The 23,426-nt window shown below is 35.3% G+C and overlaps 1 protein-coding gene across 1 annotated transcript in view; it reads right to left on the bottom strand.

Moving 5' to 3' along the window:
• Window positions 1-23,426, bottom strand: part of LOC148610996 (cubilin-like) — a 113,996-nt gene that overhangs the window by 3,505 nt on the left and 87,065 nt on the right. The window contains exons 48-63 of the mRNA XM_088591004.1: window positions 20,563-20,731; window positions 19,224-19,424; window positions 18,531-18,683; window positions 18,278-18,399; window positions 16,217-16,442; window positions 15,475-15,659; window positions 14,727-14,886; window positions 14,302-14,457; window positions 12,122-12,437; window positions 11,333-11,550; window positions 10,055-10,254; window positions 8,401-8,563; window positions 6,609-6,820; window positions 4,479-4,626; window positions 3,977-4,158; window positions 241-400 (exon numbers count right to left, since the gene is read on the bottom strand). Of these exons, the coding sequence (XP_088447130.1) occupies window positions 241-400; window positions 3,977-4,158; window positions 4,479-4,626; window positions 6,609-6,820; window positions 8,401-8,563; window positions 10,055-10,254; window positions 11,333-11,550; window positions 12,122-12,437; window positions 14,302-14,457; window positions 14,727-14,886; window positions 15,475-15,659; window positions 16,217-16,442; window positions 18,278-18,399; window positions 18,531-18,683; window positions 19,224-19,424; window positions 20,563-20,731 (2,971 nt within the window). The remainder of the gene's footprint in view (window positions 1-240; window positions 401-3,976; window positions 4,159-4,478; window positions 4,627-6,608; window positions 6,821-8,400; window positions 8,564-10,054; window positions 10,255-11,332; window positions 11,551-12,121; window positions 12,438-14,301; window positions 14,458-14,726; window positions 14,887-15,474; window positions 15,660-16,216; window positions 16,443-18,277; window positions 18,400-18,530; window positions 18,684-19,223; window positions 19,425-20,562; window positions 20,732-23,426) is intronic.

Below are 23,426 nucleotides of genomic sequence, written 5' to 3' on the forward strand. Positions count from 1 at the left end.
CCATAACAAATCTTTCATTTCTTTGTGACTAAAATGATGTTACTTCTCTGAAAATGATGTAGCTATGGATTTAGAACATATCAATACTTCAAATAGCTAAAATTAGGCTAGCAAATATCTGGTAACTCAGAGGTAAGAAATAAAAAATAAAAATCCTTCAACCCGTCCAATGTATTTTGAGATGGTTGGATGAGAATATACTACTTTTTTACTTGATCTAATTAATGATTAGATACCTACCTCCATATGCTGCAGTATAAGTTATAGAGAATCCAGTGTGGGTGACAGAATTATCAGTCTGGAATCTAAGCCATGCTGTATTGCCTTGGAGAAACACTGGATCAGGTATCGCCCGACCACACAAGTTAGCATAATCAGAACCACTGGACCCATTCCGTATCTATCAATACACAACAGATATGAATTGTCTTTTTCAAAAGCAATTAACACAAAATAAAAAAAAACCATACATGTCTGGACCTATGACACCATTCTATATTTGTCAGCACATAAGTATCTTCAAAATGTATATAAACTCTAGCTGTAAAAATAAAATGCTTCATAGGATGCAGCTTGATACAACTACAGAGGTTGAACCCTGAACAGTTGGGGGAAGTATAGACTTGCTTCAAGTCCCTCAATATATGAAAAAGTTTATTGATTGCATGTATCACTCTGATATAGCAAATTTATTAATTATTGCAAGAGTTAGTAGTGGCATCACCAGAGAGGTTTATTAATTATTGTGAGAGTTAGTAGTGGCATCACCAGAGAGGTTTATTAATTATTGTGAGAGTTAGTAGTGGCATCACCAGAGAGGTTTATTAATTATTGCGAGAGTTAGTAGTGGCATCACAGAGAGGTTAATTAATTATTGCGAGAGTAAGTAGTGGCATCACCAGAGAGGTTTATTAATTATTGTGAGAGTTAGTAGTGGCATCACCAGAGAGGTTTATTAATTATTGCGAGAGTTAGTAGTGGCATCACCAGAGAGGTTAATTAATTATTGCGAGAGTAAGTAGTGGCATCACCAGAGAAGTTTATTAATTATTGAGAGAGTTAGTAGTGGCATCACCTGAGAGGTTAATTACATACATTTTCTGTGTCATATATGTAATAAAGAGGGAGCAAGTCTAGAGGAAGTACGGACATACTATTGATGCTTAATACCGCTTTGATGTTTGATTATTATCAGACACACTAAACCTAGGATAAAAATTTGACCAGACACAAATTGGCCTTATTTTAGCTCTTAATACCTAAATGGTTCCAGTCACATCCTTCAAAATCAATCCCTTTCTTTGGGGGAATGGCACTGTGTGGTAAAAGTTTAGCTAGACATAAAAAATGTTTGTTTCTGGTATCTTATTCCTAACAGGGATCAAATCACCACCACTAAAACTAGAAATATTGTGAGCAATGCTCACTAACTTGATACCCCCCACTTTCCTATTTGATAACATGCATATTTTAACCTCCATATTGATCTATATCAAAATCTAAAATAGAAGGTGCACCATGGAACATGTAATGATGATACAACATAAAATCATAAAATGCTAACTTGTAAGAAAAAAAAAACAAATTTCTCCATTATATGAGGTGTACATCTTCAATATGTATTTATAAATTGTGCTAAGTTTGAATAATCATGGTTTTTGAGTTACAGATTACACAAAGTGAGTATCCCCTCAGTGTGATAGACCAATAGATGGACTGTCCCGTGGCTACTAGAACCATTGTTGGTGATGAAGATGAAATGTATGAACAATCCTGTATACATAAGAAGGTTGTACAATTATGATACCAAAAACTGCTTATAAATGAAAAAGTGAAAGTGTCAATTTATGTTGTATGCTCCAGGTGTAACAAATTAATAAAGTTTGAACAAAGGACTTTTTGTATCGTAGGAAACCAGTTAATGCTGCCTTTGACTTTGGTATTAGAGGAAACCAGTTAAGGCTGTCTTTGTATTGGAGGAAACCAATTAAGGCTGCCTTTGTATTGGAGGAAACCAGTTAAGTCTGTCTTTGTGTTATAAGAAACCAGTTAAGGCTGTCTTGATATTGGAGGAAACCAGTTAAAGCTGCCTTTGTATTTTAGGAAACCAGTTAAGTCTGTCTTTGTGTTATAAGAAACCAGTTAAGGCTGTCTTGATATTGGAGGAAACCAGTTATGGCTACCTTTGTATTAGAGGAAACCAGTTAAGGCTGTCTTGGTATTGGAGGAAACCAATTAAGGCTGCCTTTGTATTGGAGGAAACCAGTTAAGTCTGTCTTTGTGTTATAAGAAACCAGTTAAGGCTGTCTTGATATTGGAGGAAACCAGTTAAAGCTGCCTTTGTATTTTAGGAAACCAGTTAAGTCTGTCTTTGTGTTATAAGAAACCAGTTAAGGCTGTCTTGATATTGGAGGAAACCAGTTATGGCAACTTTGTATTAGAGGAAACCAGTTAAGGCTGTCTTGGTATTGGAGGAAACCAATTAAGGCTGCCTTTGTATTTTAGGAAACCAGTTAAGTCTGTCTTTGTGTTATAAGAAACCAGTTAAGGCTGTCTTGATATTGGAGGAAACCAGTTATGGCTACCTTTGTATTAGAGGAAATCAGTTAAGGCTGTCTTGGTATTGGAGGAAACCAATTAAGGCTGCCTTTGTATTGGAGGAAACCAGTTAAGTCTGTCTTTGTGTTATAAGAAACCAGTTAAGGCTGTCTTGATATTGGAGGAAACCAGTTAAAGCTGCCTTTGTATTTTAGGAAACCAGTTAAGTCTGTCTTTGTGTTATAAGAAACCAGTTAAGGCTGTCTTGATATTGGAGGAAACCAGTTATGGCTACCTTTGTATTAGAGGAAACCAGTTAAGGCTGTCTTGGTATTGGAGGAAACCAATTAAGGCTGCCTTTGTATTGGAGGAAACCAGTTAAGTCTGTCTTTGTGTTATAAGAAACCAGTTAAGGCTGTCTTGATATTGGAGGAAACCAGTTAAAGCTGCCTTTGTATTTTAGGAAACCAGTTAAGTCTGTCTTTGTGTTATAAGAAACCAGTTAAGGCTGTCTTGATATTGGAGGAAACCAGTTATGGCAACTTTGTATTAGAGGAAACCAGTTAAGGCTGTCTTGGTATTGGAGGAAACCAATTAAGGCTGCCTTTGTATTTTAGGAAACCAGTTAAGTCTGTCTTTGTGTTATAAGAAACCAGTTAAGGCTGTCTTGATATTGGAGGAAACCAGTTATGGCTACCTTTGTATTAGAGGAAATCAGTTAAGGCTGTCTTGGTATTGGAGGAAACCAATTAAGGCTGCCTTTGTATTGGAGGAAACCAGTTAAGTCTGTCTTTGTGTTATAAGAAACCAGTTAAGGCTGTCTTGATATTGGAGGAAACCAGTTAAAGCTGCCTTTGTATTTTAGGAAACCAGTTAAGTCTGTCTTTGTGTTATAAGAAACCAGTTAAGGCTGTCTTGATATTGGAGGAAACCAGTTATGGCTACCTTTGTATTAGAGGAAACCAGTTAAGGCTGTCTTGGTTTTGGAGGAAACCAATTAAGGCTGCCTTTGTATTGGAGGAAACCAGTTAAGTCTGTCTTTGTGTTATAAGAAACCAGTTAAGGCTGTCTTGATATTGGAGGAAACCAGTTATGGCTGCCTTTGCATTGGAAGAAACCAGTTATGGCTGTCTTTGTATTGGAAGAAACCAGTTATGGCTGTCTTTGTATTGGAAGAAACCAGTTAAGGCTGTCTTTGTATTGGAAGAAACCAGTTATGTCTGCCTTTGTATTGAAAGAAACCAGTTAAGTCTGCATTTGTATTGGAAGAAACCAGTTAAGGCTATTTTGAAGTTGGTTTTCTTTTTTCACAGTTTGGTTTTAACGTTGTTTTCTTTTTTGTTTTTTTTTTTTGTTTTTGACACAATCCGTAACTCTGTTTTAAACTCAAATTGAAATTATTTTTTATAAAACCCATGTGTGGACGTAAATAACTTACCAATAAACTATCATACTGACAGTCTTGGTGTCTTTCCATTTGGAAGGAATTAAAATAAAGAACTACTGATGTTCCAGGTGGAGTATTGATATTAATCTCACAATAACTGTTTATAGGGTAGTTGCCAGGCCATCCAGGACTGTATATCTGTCCACTGTTACCACTGTATGTCCTGTTACAATCTGGAAAAAAGGGGTGTGTGTAAATAGCTTCACATTTGCATTATCCATTACTTATGTATTAATATCCTTTAACTTAAAAGTAGTCAACCAGACTGAAAGTGCAGGTCTTGTACTGCAGAGAACCAAATAACTTTCCAAAGAACCAAATACATGTAATTAAAAAAAAAACAAATAATCTTTCACGTCTCCAATCTTTTTAAAAGGGTTTGGAGGCAAGAATCTCATTTTTCTTAAATGTACTGTACAGTTGACACTGCTTTGCATAGCTAACTCCATAAAAATAATTTTTATAAGAAACACCCATTAAGCATTAAACTTACTTGCAATTTGATATTTTAATGAGAAACCAGTACTCCTACTATTGGGCAGACCCAACATGGCCAGGTTCACCTGCACTGTATTACCAACAGAATCAAACACATCTGGGTTGGAGCTTCCACAGTAATGGACAGAATTTCCTGAGTCACCCTGGAAATAAACATTGATTTCATCAGAGATGATATAGAATACACGTTTGTGTCAAATCACATCAAACTAAATATAGTAACACAGATTCCTGTTAAGAATGATACTTTCGGGAATCTGATCAACAGAACATAATATATGTTAAGTAAAGAACTAGAAATATCCCCCCTTTAAAATGGAATAAAATATCAAATGTAAAACCCTTATATTCCATCTCCCTTTGTTGTCCTTGGGCAATAATGATATTTCTTCATGCACATCTATATATCATGCACTATCTTCCTATCAAATATGATAAAAATTCCATGAGTGGTTTACCAGAAGTTGTGCTAACAAAAAAGGTGGACAGACAAATGGACAGATGAATGGACTAACAGACAGAATGATTCCTATATACTTTGTCAAGGGGTATCCTGTAAACTTTGTTAAGGGGTGTTTTCTGTAAATTTTTTCAAGGGGGGTATCCTGTAAACTTTTTCAAGGGGGGTATCCTGTCAACTTTTTCAAGGGGGTAAACTGTAAACTTTGTTAAGGGGGTATCCTGTAAACTTTGTTAAAAGGGGTATCCTGTAAACATTATTAAGGGGGGTATCCTGTAAAAACTTTGTTAAGGGGTGTATCCTGTAAACTTTGTCAAGGGGGTATCCTGTAAAAACTTTGTTAAGGGACGTTTCCTGTAAACTTTTTCAAGGGGGGTATCCTGTAAACTTTGTTAAGGGGTATCCTGTAAACTTTGTTAAGGGGGTAAACTGTAAACTTTGTTAAGGAACTTTGTTAAAAAGAGGGGGGGTGTATCCTTTAAACTTTGTTAAGGGGTATATCCTGTAAACTTTGTTAAGGGGGTATCCTGTAAACTGGGAATTTTTTTGCAATCTTTTCTTCATGGTTTCTGTGATCAACCCACTTTTGCAGTTTTAAATTTGCAATCTTTGTCCAATACAATATAAAATAACATGAAGTTGCATATGTTGTTGTGTTAGGTATACTACCACATACAGGAAGTTGATATTAGAGAGCAACCAAAAGTATGTGAGACACATTCCAAATTTGAAATCAATCCATATATTTGGAGCCAAGATTTTTGTAACAAACATTTTCTCTATCATTCCAGTGTAAAATGGCAAAGTCCCATGTTCCAGGAAGTTGATATCAGACAGCACCAAAAATGGCTTACAACACACGTGCCATCTATATAAAGCCATACACTAAATGTAAAATCAATTAATCCATTGGAAGCCTAAAAACTTGTGACAGAATTTGGACAGATGGATGGACAGACAAGGTGATTCCACTATACTACCAACTTGATGAGTGAAGGTATAATATTCATGATATTTTTATTTACTATTGCTGCTGTTACAGCAAAATGGTGAAAATAAAACTGATGAAAAAATTTCATGGTTTACAGCATTTTTTATTTTTTAATTGTACAAGACTATTACAGATATATCAATATTCACCTTATAAATTTGGATATTACAGAGTATATCTTCCATAATATAAAAGCTTAGCATTCAAACAGAAGAGGGAACCAAGGTTATAGCGGTAATCAAAACAATGTAATCCAGGGACAAAGACCAGACATGGAAAACAGACGAACACAACAAAGAACATAATGTAACTAAAATCATACATACAAAGTAACAAAAGCAAATGAGCAACTCGGACTCCACTAAAAACTGGGAGCATGGACCAGGTGCACTGGTAGGGTAAGCGTCCTCTGCTTTTCTAGAAACACCCACCGAGTTGCTCATAAAAAGTCAAGTCCGGGGTAAACCAGCGAGGAAAGGAAAACTATGACCCGTTGAATAAATCAGTTTTCATGGTGCAGATGGATACACATAACATTGCACACTGCAAAAAAATCATAGTCCTGTTAAGTATAGTGCTATATCAGAGAAAACACTGGGAATATGGTACATCAAACAGTGGTCTCCTTTCTTCCTGCTTCCAAGATTTCTATTAATAACTAATTTATGATTTACCAAAGGTGAATCCCTAAACTCTATGTACTCATCATTACACATAGTCTGAGTCCTGAGATCGAGTCGAGACACTGTCAAACGGACATGTTGGTCTGAGTCTGGTGTATCAATTGTCCATCGACAGTTGAGCTGTTGACTGACAGGATTTGGATATCCAGGTGATGTCAGTGTCTGTGGTGTGTCAGAAGCTGTACGAGTTCCACCACACAGAGCTACAAGTTAATTAAGAAATTGTTGGTATCTGGCGTGTAGCTGCCGTTAGGCAAAAAAGCTTTTGCCTGCACTTAATTTTGACATTTTTTTTTTTTTTTTTTGAGATAAAATACATCCAGAAGAGGCATAAATGATGCACTTCAATTTGGCCTCAGCTACGTGCCTGGATATCATATAAAGAAAAATATTTCGGAACATTGTTTATAAGCAAGTATAATGCCAGTATATAAAACTCTTTAATTTGTTGCATATCAAAATCTAAATTTTATACAAACAAAACAACAAACTGACTTAGGCAAATTAAATAGCTACATCTAATATATAAATCACTTGAAAAGATTCTTGAGTAAAAACAAGAAATCTGTGAGTAATGGCTACTTCCGCTTTTAATCACGATATAAGGAAAATAAACAAAGTCCTTTGTAAACTGAAAATTGTTTAATTTTTTTCAAAAATAGACCCCACCATATGGCATACCTGCAAAGTGAATATTTCAAGCCACTGTGATGAGTAGTTGATGAGAAAACAGTGACAGAAAAAAATTGTTACAGGAACAGGGGCACATGGACAAGGGTAAAATAGTATATCCCTCTCTACTTCAGAGCTTAGGTATAATAACAGCTTAATGTGATAAAAAACATAATATGACATTAAGATACAGTTATTTCTAAAAACCAAGCAGGTAACTTAACAACAGTGTTATTCACTAAAAAAAAATCCTAGACTATATTTATGTATCTATTGCACTCTTCTTGTGATTCTGTAAAATAATGTGAAGTAAGTTTTTAACAATGAGACAGACATTTATGTAAATATTTATGTATGGTACTTCTTATTACAATTGTAAGGGCCCATGCAGATCCGGGTGTCTAAAGAATAGTCCTGCAGGAGCACTAAGCTTGTCATATAAGGCGACTTAATAGTGCTCAGAAACCTAGCCAGGGGCTATGAGCTCTGCCCAAAGAGCAACTGGGATGTGTGCCCAAGTGGTGGAATTGGGTACCCCTGGCGTGTTACATGCTGAGGTTGTCAGGCTATAATACGGAAAACCTGACCGCAAACTATAGAGGTGCACCATGTTGGGAAAGATGCCACGTTCCTTGAACGTTAAAGAACCCTGCTGTGGTATTTGATAGTAGGAACCTGTGCGTTCCACCACAGGAGGCTAAATTGCCTGACCCTACCCATCCCTCCCTTTTTCTAGTGGCAATCTAAATTTGTCGACCCTGTTGCCCTTGTGTTCCATCTCTTTTTCATTTCATCATCATTTCATGTTCATTTTATCATCCATTTCATGTTCATAGTCTGAATATAGCTGAAATATTGCTGCTCGGACGTTAAACCCCAACAATCAATCAATCAATCAATCAATCAATACAATTGTAAGAGTTATCTCCCCTTCATTACGTCAGACTGTTACCTGAAAACCAACATCAGGGTTATTATTTTGGTGCTAATGCATTTAAATTTCTGAGAAATTTCTACAACCACCCCCTGCCTCACTATATGTAAGTGGATCACTTTTACTGATGACTTAAAGCAATAAGAAAGATATCACGTACATTATCTCGTATCTTACCATTTTCCTGGACATATGTGGCATTAAATCCAGCTCCAGTAATAGAACTATCTGAATTGAATCTAACTAGTAGTACGTTAGATGTCGATGTTATCACAGGTGGTAGTTGTCTTCCACAATATTTACCTTTGGAAATATCATCGATGTTGAATCCATCACGAATCTAAAGTCATCATAATACAAATTTAAGATAGCATAATAACAAATTTAATTTTAAATATTAACCCAGATGCTTCAATTAACAGGTTACTGCTCATATCTGAAAAAAATTGTAACTGTGGAACAGGAACAAAAGCAGTTTTAAAGGTCTAGACAGAAAGAATCCTCTGTATCCCTGGTAGGTTGGATGTGGTACTGGAAATTATTTACCTTCAAAACTGATGTTAAGCAAATACCTACATTTAATCATGTAATAAAACTCGTAATTTCATTTTTACTTCATAAATATTGACCAATGAATTTGCTTTGAAATAATTTTTTTTTTTTTTTTAAATTACATGAAATAACAAGATGCTCCCAGGAGCCTGAATTGCTCACCTACTTAAAATGTTTTGCCTTTCAAGGGCAGTAACTCCTAACAAGGACTGGTCCAACAATTTTGACTCAAAGAAGATTGACAGAAAACTTTTTGAGATATATATGAAAAACTTCAGTCTGACCCCTATGTTCTATTTTTAGTAATGGCGACCATGTTTTTCAACAGATCAAAAATCCCCACATCAGTTCTATGCAGAACACCTTAAGAAACATTCATACCATGTTTAATTCTGACTGGTCTAGTAGTTTTAGAGGGAAAGATTTTTGAAAGAAATAATATTAAAAATAGGGGAAAAATGTGAAAAAAAAAAACTCCAACATGGCTTCACAGAACGAAACAAATATTTACCAGAGACAGATCTCATCATCCTGAACATATTTACCCTGTCAGAATATGGCAAAATCTAATAGTTTTGGAGATATATGTGAAAAATTTCTGTCTGACCCCTATTTTCTTTTTTAGTAACAGCAGCCATTTTTTTTCTGATAAAAAATCACAATAAAAGTTAAATTCGGAATATCCTAAAAACATTCTTACCAAGTTTGGTTCTGATTGGTCAAGTAGTTTCAGAGAAGAAGGTTTTTGAAAGAAATAACATAAAAATAGGGAAAATATGTAAAAGAAATTCAATAACTCCAACACTGCTTCACAGATTAAAACAAAAATTTGACCAGAGATAGATCTTATCATGCTGAACACTTTATCCCACTGTCAAAATTTGACTAAACCTAACGGTTTCGGATATATATGCAAAAAACTCCTGTCTGACCCCTATGTTCTATTTTTAGTGATGCCAGCCATGTTTTCGATGGTTGAAAAATCCTCATATCAGTTCTATGCAAAATACCCTAAGGAACATTCCTACAAAGTTTGTTTCTGATTGTGTTTGTAGGAGAAGAGTTTTAAAAAATTGCAAAACAATGACGACAGAAAACATATGCCAAGTGATGGCAATACATTTTATGTAGCTTTTCTGGCCTGTGGCCAGGTGAGCTAAAAAATTAGTATAAATAGTAAAATTCAGGACAAATTTTAAATGTATTACTTAATTTTTATATATTAAACAGAAAAATTCTTTATCAAAATAGGTCTTCAAATAACAAATACAAGGGTTACCTCTAAGTAATCATAATAACATGCTGTATGGTTTTCCACGTCAATTCCAGAAACAGTCAACCGCACAATCTTATTATCTCCAACTATAATTCTCCATACACAATCCAAGCTGTTTTCATATCTACCATCTCCGTCAGAATCAACAGATGTTAGACTACCTGATGTACTGTTCAGTATACCTCCACAGCCCTGATCAGAACCTATTTCAGTAATTAAAGAACATAGAATAGTAACTGAAATTTGCCATTCCTACTAAAGTAAGTTCATAAAGAGAAACAAATGAATAAATACAAAAATTCTAACTATCTATGAAGGTACAATAGCTAAAATAGTCTAATTTGTGTATGTGTTATTTTGAGTCATGTTGTGTGTATGTGTTCTTTTGATTAATTGATTGATTGATTGTTGGGGTTTAATGCCCAAGTAATCAATCAATTACTCAAAAGAACATATACACACAACATGACTCAAAAGGACACATACACACAACATGACTCAAAAGAACACATACACACAACACAACTCGAAAGGACACTTACACACAACATGACTCAAAAGAACACATACACACAACATGACTCAAAAGAACACATACACACAAAATGACACAAAAGAACACATACACACAACATGACTCAAAAGAACATAGTAATGTTGTGTGTATATGCTTCAGCAAGATATCAGGGAGATGTTTTAACACATTAAAAACAACAGTTTTGAAAAAAAATTGTGTTGAAACTGGCAAATGGAGTCATTCAGGAGAAAGATTACAGAAAGTGCTATCTCTTTCAACTTTATTGTCATAGTGTTATTTAAAAATCATACCATAATTCATTCCATAATAGGCATTTGTATAAAGTTATATGATGAGTGTCAACATTTCTTTTTTAAGTAAAAGCTTCACGAATAAATTCATACAATAAAGCAAAGAAGATGGGAACAGACCTAAGTGTACACAGAAATGATAACTATAAATACTGTGAGCAAGCTCACTAAGAGAATATCCCCCACTGCATATGGACTGAAATGTAAAACCCTTGTTGGAATATCTCCTTTCACCTTCACCCAACAGTAATTATATTCCTTTTGTAATTTACTACAAAAGTGTATGAATATTGTTTGCAAGTGTGGGTAATTTGCCTCCATGCTGCCAGTTAGCAGAAAAGGTAAAATTGTGGATTTTCAGTATTATTTATTAATTAATTATTATTATATAATAACCCACTCATTAAAATAAAGCACCTTAACAGATTTGTGTTCAGTTAATGCTATGCATACCGTAAGTAGTCCAGTATACACCTGAGAACCCTGCCTTACTGACTGACGAATCAGATATAAAGTTGATAAACATTTTATTTCCTGTTGATCTGATAATATTAGGGAGAACATCACCACAGTAACGTCCAATAAGAGGAGCATTGAAATCATCACCATCGTAAACATCGACATAATCATAATTACAAGTTTCATGAGCTTCTAACTCAAATGATGTAAATCTGTATAAAAAGACAATGAGAAGAAATGTAAATATATTATAATATATTATAATATAATTGTGATTTAACAAGTTGGCAATAAAAAAAATAAAAAAATACTTAGTCTACGTACAAATTAAGTACAATTATTTTTTTTCTTCATATTTTAAATTATCTTACAAGTAGAAAATGAATGATAATATCTAAAATTTCATCAACAAAAATATGAAGGAATCAATGAGCAGGGTCAGAGGTCCATAGCCTTCAATTTCTGAACCAGGACACTTAAATTCCATTTAACCTAAGTTCTGCATCTTAAATTCTACATTGTAGAACTTTCATTTTTGTCAAGAGGACCTTTGACTTGAAATTTGAAAGTATCCTGGACCCTGTCATTTGAACTCACAAATTAAATAAATATAAATGATAGGTTGTTGGCTGGTGAATTGAGGTAACTTTATACATTGTTGATAATATTTCTATCCAAATCATGGAAAACACTGAACCTGACATTGGATCACACCATAATTTGATCAACTGCAAGATTTATCATGTTTTAACTTTTTTTAGAGTGTTACTAGAATTAACTTACTTAAGACCAACAATTCTGTTTTCCTGTACAGTGATTCTCCAGGTACAGTTGGCGTTGTGATGATAATTGGTTGGGTACGTGGGAGTGAAAATATAAGCACTTTCATCGGTATAATCACCTCCACAATCTGACATCCTGTATGAAACTCTAAACCCTTTCCCTGTGACTGAACTGTCAGTCTTAAACTGTAGGAATAAAGAACCTTTGCCACTAACAGGCTGAGGGGGTGTCTGACCACAGAATTTACCCAGTACTCTCCCCCTGGTATTATTTCCTTGGAACACAGTAAGCGAGTCATGCGGGCAACTAGCAGGACCTGTAGTGAACAAAAATTAAAGTGAGTCATGTGGACAACTAGCAGGACCTGTAGTGAACAAAAATAAACAGTGAGTCATGTGGACAACTAGCTAAACCTGTAGTAAACAAAAATTAACAGTGAGTCATGTGGACAACTAGCTAAACCTGTAGTAAACAAAAATTAACAGTGAGTCATGTGGACAACTTGCAGGACCTGTAGTGAACAAAAATAAACAGTGAGTCATGCAGAAAATGAGCAGGACCTGTAGTAAACAAAGTTAAACAGTGAGTCATGCAGACAACTAGCAGGACCTGTAGTAAACAAAGTTACACAGTGAGTCATGCATACAACTAGCAGGACCTGTAGTAAACAAGATTTGATTTGGTAATTTTATCTACTTCCTCAACAGCTAGATATTTTGTGATATAATATCATGAGACAATGATATGAACTACATGTGTAGTAACAAGAGGTTGCACACTACATCGTGCTAAAAATTCCACCACTCAACCTGGGAAAGGGAGGCTCTAAGGCAATCGGTAGACAGGAAGTCACAGTACAAGTCATCATGGGAAGCATTATACCAAAAATCTATACATTCTCTTCAGTAGTCTGTTATGAAAATTTTCATAATACAGCACCTAAAATAATAGGAAGTCAATCAATTAACAGGAAGCGGATGAGCCATGAATCTGAAAAGAGGAGAGACAGTACAAGTCATCATTGCAGAGCATTATACAAAATATCTAAGCATTCCTTCCAATAGAAACTGAAATAAAATGAAAATGAAAAATGAAATTATGCATCACCTAAAAATAACTACTAAATCATACTGTAAATAGGAAATGGATGAGCGAGGTATCAGGAAAGGGGAGACACAGTACGTCATCATGAAAAAGCAATATACTAAATATCTAAGCATTCTTTCCACTAGAAACTGGGTAATGCTGTTACAAAAAATTTCAGTATGCATCACCTAAAAAATAACTAAATCCAACTGTTAACAGGAAGTAGATAAGGGAGGAATCAGGAATCTGGAAAAGGGGAGATTGTACCATTGTACCAAATATCCAATCATGCCTCCAATAGAAGCCAAGAAATCTATTGCATAAAAGTGTAACAGACAGACTGAGTTGCAAGTTGATTGCAGTAACCCCCGAGTATAACATGAAAAGTCACCTTTGTAATTGTGATATTTATTACACTGATCTCTTGTAACACTTGTCAAGTAACAACTGGTGATGTTATAATGGAGGATTGCTAAAATGTCTGCTTAATGTTAAGCGGCCAAATTATACAGAAAAAGGGTTTGCAACTTGGGTAATTTAATTTTCAACATCATAAAAAAAAAACTCACCGAAGCTTGTTTGCTATGATGTCAAAAATAAACATCTGAGTTGACATTTTACTTTTTTCAACTTTCACTTATTATAAAACCTATAATTGATAGCTTTAGATTCTTTTTTTATTTTGTAAAGCTGATTTTATATATTCAATGACATGGATTGGTAAACAAACTATCATAGCATGACAAAAAGTTGACACTAGCTTCTTTGCATAATACAGTTCAGTAAAAAATCAAAATGTACCATGGCACACATGCAGAGTTGTGTCCACTTTTTAGAAAAGAAATATTTTAGATGTTTTAAATCAAAAAGGTTCTCACATACCTGGTATGCAACAATATCCCTAAAGTTCCATTTGTCAGATGCAGACATTTTGAGTTATCATCCAAAAAATGAATTTTCCCCAAAATCAAGAGTTCAATCCAGATAATAAACATAATCAAAATAAGAACTGTTCCCCTGTCTTTGTTTTACCACTAGCTACACTATACTTATGATGATACCAGATTACCACTATTTAACAGTATAATACAGACCTTCAATGTCAAAGATTGCTCCTCTGAAGGTCAGTACAATATATCTGCCTGGTGGTCCTATGATTGTGTAATTACAGATGAGATTGTGAGCGTAACCATTGGGGAAACCAGGTGACACAAAACCTAAATATTCATCAGTGAAAACAGCACCACATCCTAAAAATAAAATTAAATACTGAGCTGCGAAAACTGCTTTGAAACATCTCATAAAAGAGTGTCCTAATATTATGTCTTCAAATTTAACCCACCTCAATATGGTTATTTCCTACTGCAAAAGCCTGAAATTACCTAGAAAATATCATAAGCAATCATCACTTCAAAAAAAGCTTTTGTTTATATTTATTTTAATCTGACAATTAGAATCTGCTAGTCTTAAAATACTTGTTGCAAAAATTTAGGTCACAATTTCAATTCACAATACATACCTGCTGTCCAATTAGCTGCGAATCCATTTCCATTTGTATTTCTATCTGATTGGAACCTGACAACAATACGGTTACTGGAAGTTATCTGCTGAGGTGGAGTTCTGTTGTGGCACCATCGACCACGTGGTACTAATGTGTTATTAGGCAAGGCATCATCAACCTTAGAATATTAAAATGTAGCATAGTAGATTGATACTAGAATCCATCAACCATTGAAGCTATAGTCTATCATTAAGATACATTGTTAAAAACAACAATCTTTGCTCCTAAGAAAAAGACATTAAATATTACTTTTCATCTGGAATTAAACAAGTAAAGACTGATTCCATCAAAATGTATAGCATTCAATTAATATGAATAGAACTATCCTTAAAGGAATAATACACTTGTCAAAATGGAGATTCCTGGAAATAAGCACACCTCTATTTAGCGATCAAACACTAGTTTGATAAAAGTCCAGCAAGTGATACAGAGGAGTTGCCATCAACATTTTGTCTGACAGTCAGGTAAAAAATAAAAAAGTCTATAGTCATATTTTACACAAGACTTCAAAACTAACTTTGTGATAACATACCTATCTCTATATAGTGACCAACATTTATAAATGTCCATGAAAATCCATCAAGTAACATTACATGAATAATTACAGATAATATTACAATGGACAGACAGACATACTGAAACCTATAAAACCCAAATATCTGTTTGCAAGGTTGTAAAAATTTCTATGGTAGTGTATAAAGATTACCTCAACAAAATCATAGTCACAGTTGGATTCTGCTTCAAGGTCAAATGGGGGTATAAAGGTCAGTATGATATGATATCCTCTTTCTACATTTATATCCCACTGACATTCTGTCAGATGGGGGTAACTCTGTGGATAATTAGGGGATGATATGTTCCCACTGTTACTGTTCAGAAGTCCACCACAACCTAAAGACATAATAAACTGATATGAATACAAACTCATTAAAAATAATCAAAATGTTAGAATGGCATAACAATAACTGACACAAAAGTTAGAGACATTCATGACCATTAACTACAAATGAGAGTTCTACCTACCAGTAATTTTCCATAAATACTAAATTTAGCAGTCCATTATGTCAATAACTATTGAAAAGGACAAGTGACAATATGCTTTATAACCCAAAATGTATAATTGACAGACCTATCATGAATACTGATTGAACATGTTATCAACTGATAGTGAGCTGTACAATAATTCTGATGGAGTATTTTCTTTGTATAAAGCCTTCTACAGTAGAGATCTGTTGGAACAACAGATATTGAATTCTTTTTTAGTGTCTAGCTTCATTTTATCCCTAGTTAACATTAAATGTAAACATTATTACATGCAAACATTTTACTGTTTTCTCCAATCCATAATACTAGTCAATAAATGATAAATAATGAACCTATACAGTTGTAAATGCTTCTATTTTGACTAATACAAATGCAAAAACTCCAATACACATTGTATCCCTTACCTCCAGCAGACTGGTAATAAGTCATTTGGAATCCATGACTAGCGATCGTAAAGTCAGACTTAAATATCACCCTTATGGCATTGGATTGAGATACGAAGTTGGCTATAGTGTTATTGCCACAGAAATGACCAGCTGATGGTGAAGATGGAAGACCACCATTCAATATCTGTACATAGTCATACCCACAGTCATGATTATATTCCAGTGAGAAATTTGTAAATTGTGCCTGAAAATATATACAAAAAGCCATGATATTGTAATCAGTTATAATCAAAACAGTTTCACAACTAACCACACTGTTAACATAGAATATTTCAATTAACCATACTGTTAACATAGAATGTTTCACAACTAACCATACTGTTACCCTATAATATTTCATAACTAACCACATTGTCAACATAGAATATTTCAACTAACCATACTGTTCACATAGAATGTTTCACAACTAACCATACTGTTAACATAGAATGTTTCACAACTAACCATACTGTTCACATAGAATGTTTCACAACTAACCATACTGTTACCCTATAATATTTCATAAATAACCGTACTGTTACCTTAGAATATTTCATAATTAACCATACTGTTAACATAGAATGTTTCACAACTAACCACACTTTTAACATAGAATATTATAGGGTAACAGTGTGGTTAGTTGTGAAACATTCTATGTTAACAGTATGGTTAGTTTTAACATAGAATGTTTCACAACTAGCCCCGTGCAGGTCCGGGTGTTAAAAGAATAGGCCTGCAGCAGCGCTAAGCTTGTCGTATAAAGCGACTAAATAGTGCTCAGAAACCTAGCCGGGGGCTAGACGCTCTGCCCACAGAGCAACTGGGATGCGTGCCCCAGGTGGTGGAATGGGGTACCCCTGGCGTGTTACATGCTGGGGTTGTCAGGCTATAATACGGAAAACCTGACCGCAAACCATAGTGGTGCACCGTGTTGGGAAAGATGCCACATTCCTCGCACATTAAAGAACCCTGCTGTGGTAATCGATAGGAGTAGGAACCTTTGTGCTCCGCCACATGAGGCTAAATTGCCCGACCTTACCCATCCCCCCTTTTTACAGTGGCAATCAAAATTTGTCGACCCTATTATCCTTGTGTCCCATCCTTTTTTTTTATTTCATGTACATTTTATCATCCATTCCATGTTCATCGTCTGAATATAGCTGAAATATTGCTGCTCGGACGTTAAACCCCAACAAAAAAACTAACCATACTGTTCATATAAAATGTTTCACAACTAACCAAACTGCTCATATAGAATGTTTCACAACTAACCAAACTGTTCATATAGAATGTTTCACAACTAACCATACTGATACCTTAGAATATTTCATAACTAACCATACTGTTAAAATAGAATGTTTTGCAACTAACCATACTGTTCACATAGAATATTTCACAACTAACCATACTGTTAACATAGAATGTTTCACATCTAACCATACTGTTAACATAGAATGTTTCACTCATAACCATACTGATAGCATAGAATGTTTCACAACTAACCACACTGTCACCCTATAATATTTCATAACTAACCATACTGTTCACAAAGAATGTTTCACAACTAACCATACTGATAACATAGAATGTTTTGTAGTATTATAGTTTTTGACTGTTATTTGCAGATGAAATTATGAAAAAGATCAGTACTCCTCCTTCACAAATTCCCAATAAATTAAATTTTATTAAATATGTGAAATATGTGTTTATAACATGAACATACTATATACCTAGGATGTACTAAGACTCTACAGAAAAGGCAAAAATAGAATATAAAATCAATATAAAAGGATTTGTGTTATTGACTTTGATTTTTGTTATCAAAATTTTGGAGAGTATAAAATTTGGAAATTTTGAGGCCAAAACGTATATGAAAAATTGAGCATATCTTATATTGGTGGATACTATGTTGTGCACTAAGGTTTTAAGCACAGGGTAAATTTTTCCACAGACAGACTGCTAAAAAAATATGAATATTAGCATCCCCTGATATTACCCGCTACATGGTGTGACTTTCAAATAAACATAAAGGTTACTTACATTAACTCTAAAGCCCTCAGGTTGTTGTATTAACCAAGCGCAAGCATCACTATGATTGTAATAGTTCGGGAAGTTAGGGCTGGATATAACTCCAGAACTTGAAGTCAATACTCCCCCACAATCTATAAAATATACAAGAACAATTAAATCCATAATAATCTATCACCATGTTTAAATTTGAAACTGAGATTTTTCAAAGAACTAAGTCTGTACCAATGTAGTCAAAATCAATAGATATCTCACAACAACTTACCTGTAAAGTCATATTTTAAATAGAATCCTCTATCCACCAATGAAAAGTCAGATTTAAATCTGATCCATAGGTTTGCTAATGGTGAAAAGACAGGACCCGGTGTTGTCTGGTTTCCACAGAAACGACCCAGTAATTCTCCATTTTCATCTGTACCTGTGTGACACATTTATAACATTTAAACAAGTCAGAAGTTTGTTCATTTGCATCAATATGATTACTATATGAATTATCATTGGCCAGTCAGTAGGATAACACTATAAATGATAAGTTATTTCTTGATCTTTGTTAATAGAATTTCAACACAAATTAATACTTGTTTAAATAATGAAATGAAAATTATTGACAACTAAGGCTACAAATGAAATGCAGAAATGCAAATTTTTAACAGTTTTGGTTGATAAGCAGGAAACAATCAGACTTATCTCTATCCATCAAAATCTTATGGAAATCATAAACGCAATGATTTATATTTGTTTGGCCTTATCCTCCCTCATCTCTAGGTGGTTCTAAGAATAGTAGAAAGGAACCAGTAATTGTATACTTCTTCGCCTTTATCCTTGCTTATTTCTAGGAAGTTGTAGTAACAGTAGAAAGTAATCAGTGATGTATTGGTTTGGCCTTACCCTCCAGACCTCTAGGAATTTATAGAAAACAGAACAAAGGAAACAATAATATATAATTGTTTAGCTTTACCCTCCCTGATCTCTAAGTAGTCATAGTAACATTCTCCATGGCTCTCCAACATAAACACTACAAAGTCTATCCTAATGGTAGAGTCTGACAAACTTGGGTTTTGTATTAACCAAATACACTCCTCACTATTGCTGTAGTTACCATTTGAATAACCTACAGATGTAATGTTACCTCCTCCCTGTGTTAAGATTCCTCCACATACTATTAATCAAAAAATTCTAAATTAAATAACAATACATTATACTCATTAATAGAATGTTAGATACAATGCCACTAAACCATCCCTGCGAGAACCAACAGGGTAGTCAAGGACGTTAAAAAACCCCTTAGTAGTAATGCTACTATCTATCCAGTATTCAGGTCAACAGGAAGTGTGTGTGATGATACATATCCCAACAGTACAGGTACAACCCATCATAGTGAAGCTAATGTTCTACAATTTTACTGATGAGGGATATAGTATTATTATGGTAATGTTTTCCTTATTGTCTGAGTTGTTACTCAGTAAGTCCACGGCTAGACAAGTTAGACAGATGAGGTCCAACAAGGTAAGTCAAGGACCAAATATTCAATCAATATGGAAAACCTCACACCATTATACCTTTATTTACTAATCAGACATGTATGGACTACACCAAAGACAAAATGGGGATCAAAATATTGGACTGTTCAGAACTGACACAATAGGGTTATTGGACAGGTAGATAGTATTATTGGATAAGATTTCCCATATTGGCTGAATAATTGGTCCTCAGCTAGCCATATTGCCAGCCGAGGACTTAAAACTCAGCCAAAATGAAAAACCTTACACAATTATACCTTTATTGACTAACTAGTCCAATACATCATATTGGCCTAGGCCAATATGGATTTAATCAGGCCAAATTGACATATTGGATGGCTAAATCCCATATTGGCACACTTTCGTATTTTGTAATGTATTGGTAGTTTTAATCTAATTTAGGGCAATATTGGAACGTTAGTCAAAAGTTGGATGGCTAATTCCCGTATTGGACGGCTTAATCCTGTATTGAACGGCTTAATCCTGTAATGGCGCACTTTTGTGTTTTGTATTGTATGTGCAGTTTTGATCATATTTAGGCTAATATTCAAACATAAGTCAATAATTGGCCATATTGGCATATTTTTACATTTTGTATTGTACTGATAGTTTTGATCACACTTAAGCTTGTTTCCTATTGTTCATCAACAAATTCCAATTAAATATGACTGACATATAAGCATACTCACATATAAACAGCTATATAACTTGTACATTTGATACTATAAAGTAAGAGCATACAAGAAAAATATAGAAATAATAATATTATTTGCTTACCTGCATTTTCACTGGATGTATAAGATGCCCTGAATCCACCATTACTGACAGATCCATCTGTTTTAAAGATCACCTTCATTGTATTGCCATATGATTCCACTGTACCAGGGTTTGTATCTCCACAGAGATGCACTATTCTAGGTGAGTCATCTAATATTCCATTGTAAACCTGACAAAAAGTTTTAAAAAATACAATTACACCTAGATTTGATTAAAAAAGTTTGTTCATACTACTACAATGTTGCTGTCATATACTCCAGCTGTACAAAAACTATAAAATTAACAAGTAATTTACATTGATTTTTTAACAGTACCATATGCACCCTTCCCAAACCTCTACCTTGACTGTTTAACAGTACCATATGCACCCTTCCCAACAGTACCATATGCACCCTTCCCAAACCTCTACCTTGACTGCTTTACAGTACCATATGCACCCTTCCCAAACCTCTACCTTGACTGCTTTACAGTACCATATGCACCCTTCCGAAACCTCTACCTTGATTGTTTAACAGTACCATATGCACCCTTCCCAAACCTCTACCTTGACTGCTTTACAGTACCACATGCACCCTTCCCAAACCTCTACCTTGAATGCTTTACAGTACCATATGCACCCTTCCCAAACCTCTACCTTGATTGTTTAACAGTACCATATGCACCCTTCCCAAACCTCTACCTTGATTGGTTAACAGTGCCATATGCACCCTTCCCAAACCTCTACCTTGATTGTTTAACAGTACCATATGCACCCTTCCCAAACCTCTACCTTGACTGCTTTACAGTACCACATGCACCCTTCCCAAACCTCTACCTTGACTGCTTTACAGTACCATATGCACCCTTCCCAAACCTCTACCTTGATTGTTTAACAGTACCATTTGCACCCTTCCCAAACCTCTACCTTGACTGCTTTACAGTACCATATGCACCCTTCCCAAACCTCTACCTTGACTGCTTTACAGTACCATATGCACCCTTCCCAAACCTCTACCTTGATTGTTTAACAGTACCATATGCACCCTTCCCAAACCTCTACTTGACTGCTTTACAGTACCACATGCACCCTTCCCAAACCTCTACCTTGAATGCTTTACAGTACCATATGCACCCTTCCCAAACCTCTACCTTGATTGTTTAACAGTACCATATGCACCCTTCCCAAACCTCTACCTTGATTGGTTAACAGTGCCATATGCACCCTTCCCAAACCTCTACCTTGATTGTTTAACAGTACCATATGCACCCTTCCCAAACCTCTACCTTGACTGCTTTACAGTACCACATGCACCCTTCCCAAACCTCTACCTTGACTGCTTTACAGTACCATATGCATACAGTACCATATGTACCCTTCCCAAACCTCTACCTTGATTGTTTAACAGTACCATATGCACCCTTCCCAAACCTCTACCTTGACTGCTTTACAGTACCATATGCACCCTTCCCAAACCTCTATCTTGATTGTCTAACAGTAACATATGCACCCTTCCCATACCTCTAATTGATTGTTTAACAGTACCATATGCACCCTTCCCAAACCTCTACCTTGATTGGTTAACAGTACCATATGCACCCTTCCCAAACCTCTACCTTGATTGTTTAACAGTACCATATGCACCCTTCCCAAACCTCTACCTTGATTGGTTAACAGTACCATATGCACCCTTCCCAAACCTCTACCTTGACTGCTTTACAGTACCATATGCACCCTTCCCAAGCTTCTACATTGATTGTTTAACAGTACCATATGCACCATTCCCAAACCTCTACCTAGATTGTTTAGCAGTACCATATACACCCTTCCAAAGCTTCTACCTAGATTGTTTAATAGTACCATATGCACCCTTCCCAAACCTCTACCTTGATTGGTTAACAGTATCATATGCACCCTTCCCAAACCTCTACCTTGACTGCTTTACAGTACCATATGCACCCTTCCCAAGCTTCTACCTTGACTGTTTTACAGTACCATATGCACCCTTCCCAAGCCTCTACCTTGATTGGTTAACAGTACCATATGCACCCTTCCCAAACCTCTACATTGATTGGTTAACAGTACCATATGCACCCTTCCCAAACCTCTACATTGATTGGTTAACAGTACCATATGCACCCTTCCCAAGCTTCTACATTGATTGGTTAACAGTACCATATGCACCCTTTCCAAACCTCTACATTGACTGCTTTACAGTACCATATGCACCCTTCCAAAACCTCTATCTTGATTGTCTAACAGTAACATATGCACCCTTCCCATACCTCTACCTTGATTGTTTAACAGTACCATATGCACCCTTCCCAAACCTCTACCTTGATTGTTTAACAGTACCATATGCACCCTTCCCAAACCTCTACCTTGATTGGTTAACAGTACCACATGCACCCTTCCCAAACCTCTACCTTGACTGCTTTACAGTACCATATGCACCCTTCCCAAACTTCTACATTGATTGTTTAACAGTACCATATGCACCCTTCCCAAACCTCTACCTTGATTGTTTAACAGTACCATATGCACCCTTCCCAAACCTCTACCTTGATTGGTTAACATTACCATATGCACCCTTCCCAAACCTCTACCTTGACTGCTTTACAGTACCATATGCACCCTTCCCAAGCTTCTACATTGATTGTTTAACAGTACCATATGCACCATTCCCAAACCTCTACCTAGATTGTTTAACAGTACCATATACACCCTTCCCAAGCTTCTACCTAGATTGTTTAATAGTACCATATGCACCCTTCCCAAACCTCTACCTTGATTGGTTAACAGTACCATATGCACCCTTCCCAAACCTCTACCTTGACTGCTTTACAGTACCATATGCAGCCTTCCCAAGCTTCTACCTTGACTGTTT

Source organism: Perna viridis, chromosome 7 (assembly GCF_037379345.1).
Source record: "Perna viridis isolate PV_CMFRI_1.1 ecotype Kerala chromosome 7, ASM3737934v1, whole genome shotgun sequence".
NCBI classification, from domain to species: domain Eukaryota; kingdom Metazoa; phylum Mollusca; class Bivalvia; order Mytilida; family Mytilidae; genus Perna; species Perna viridis.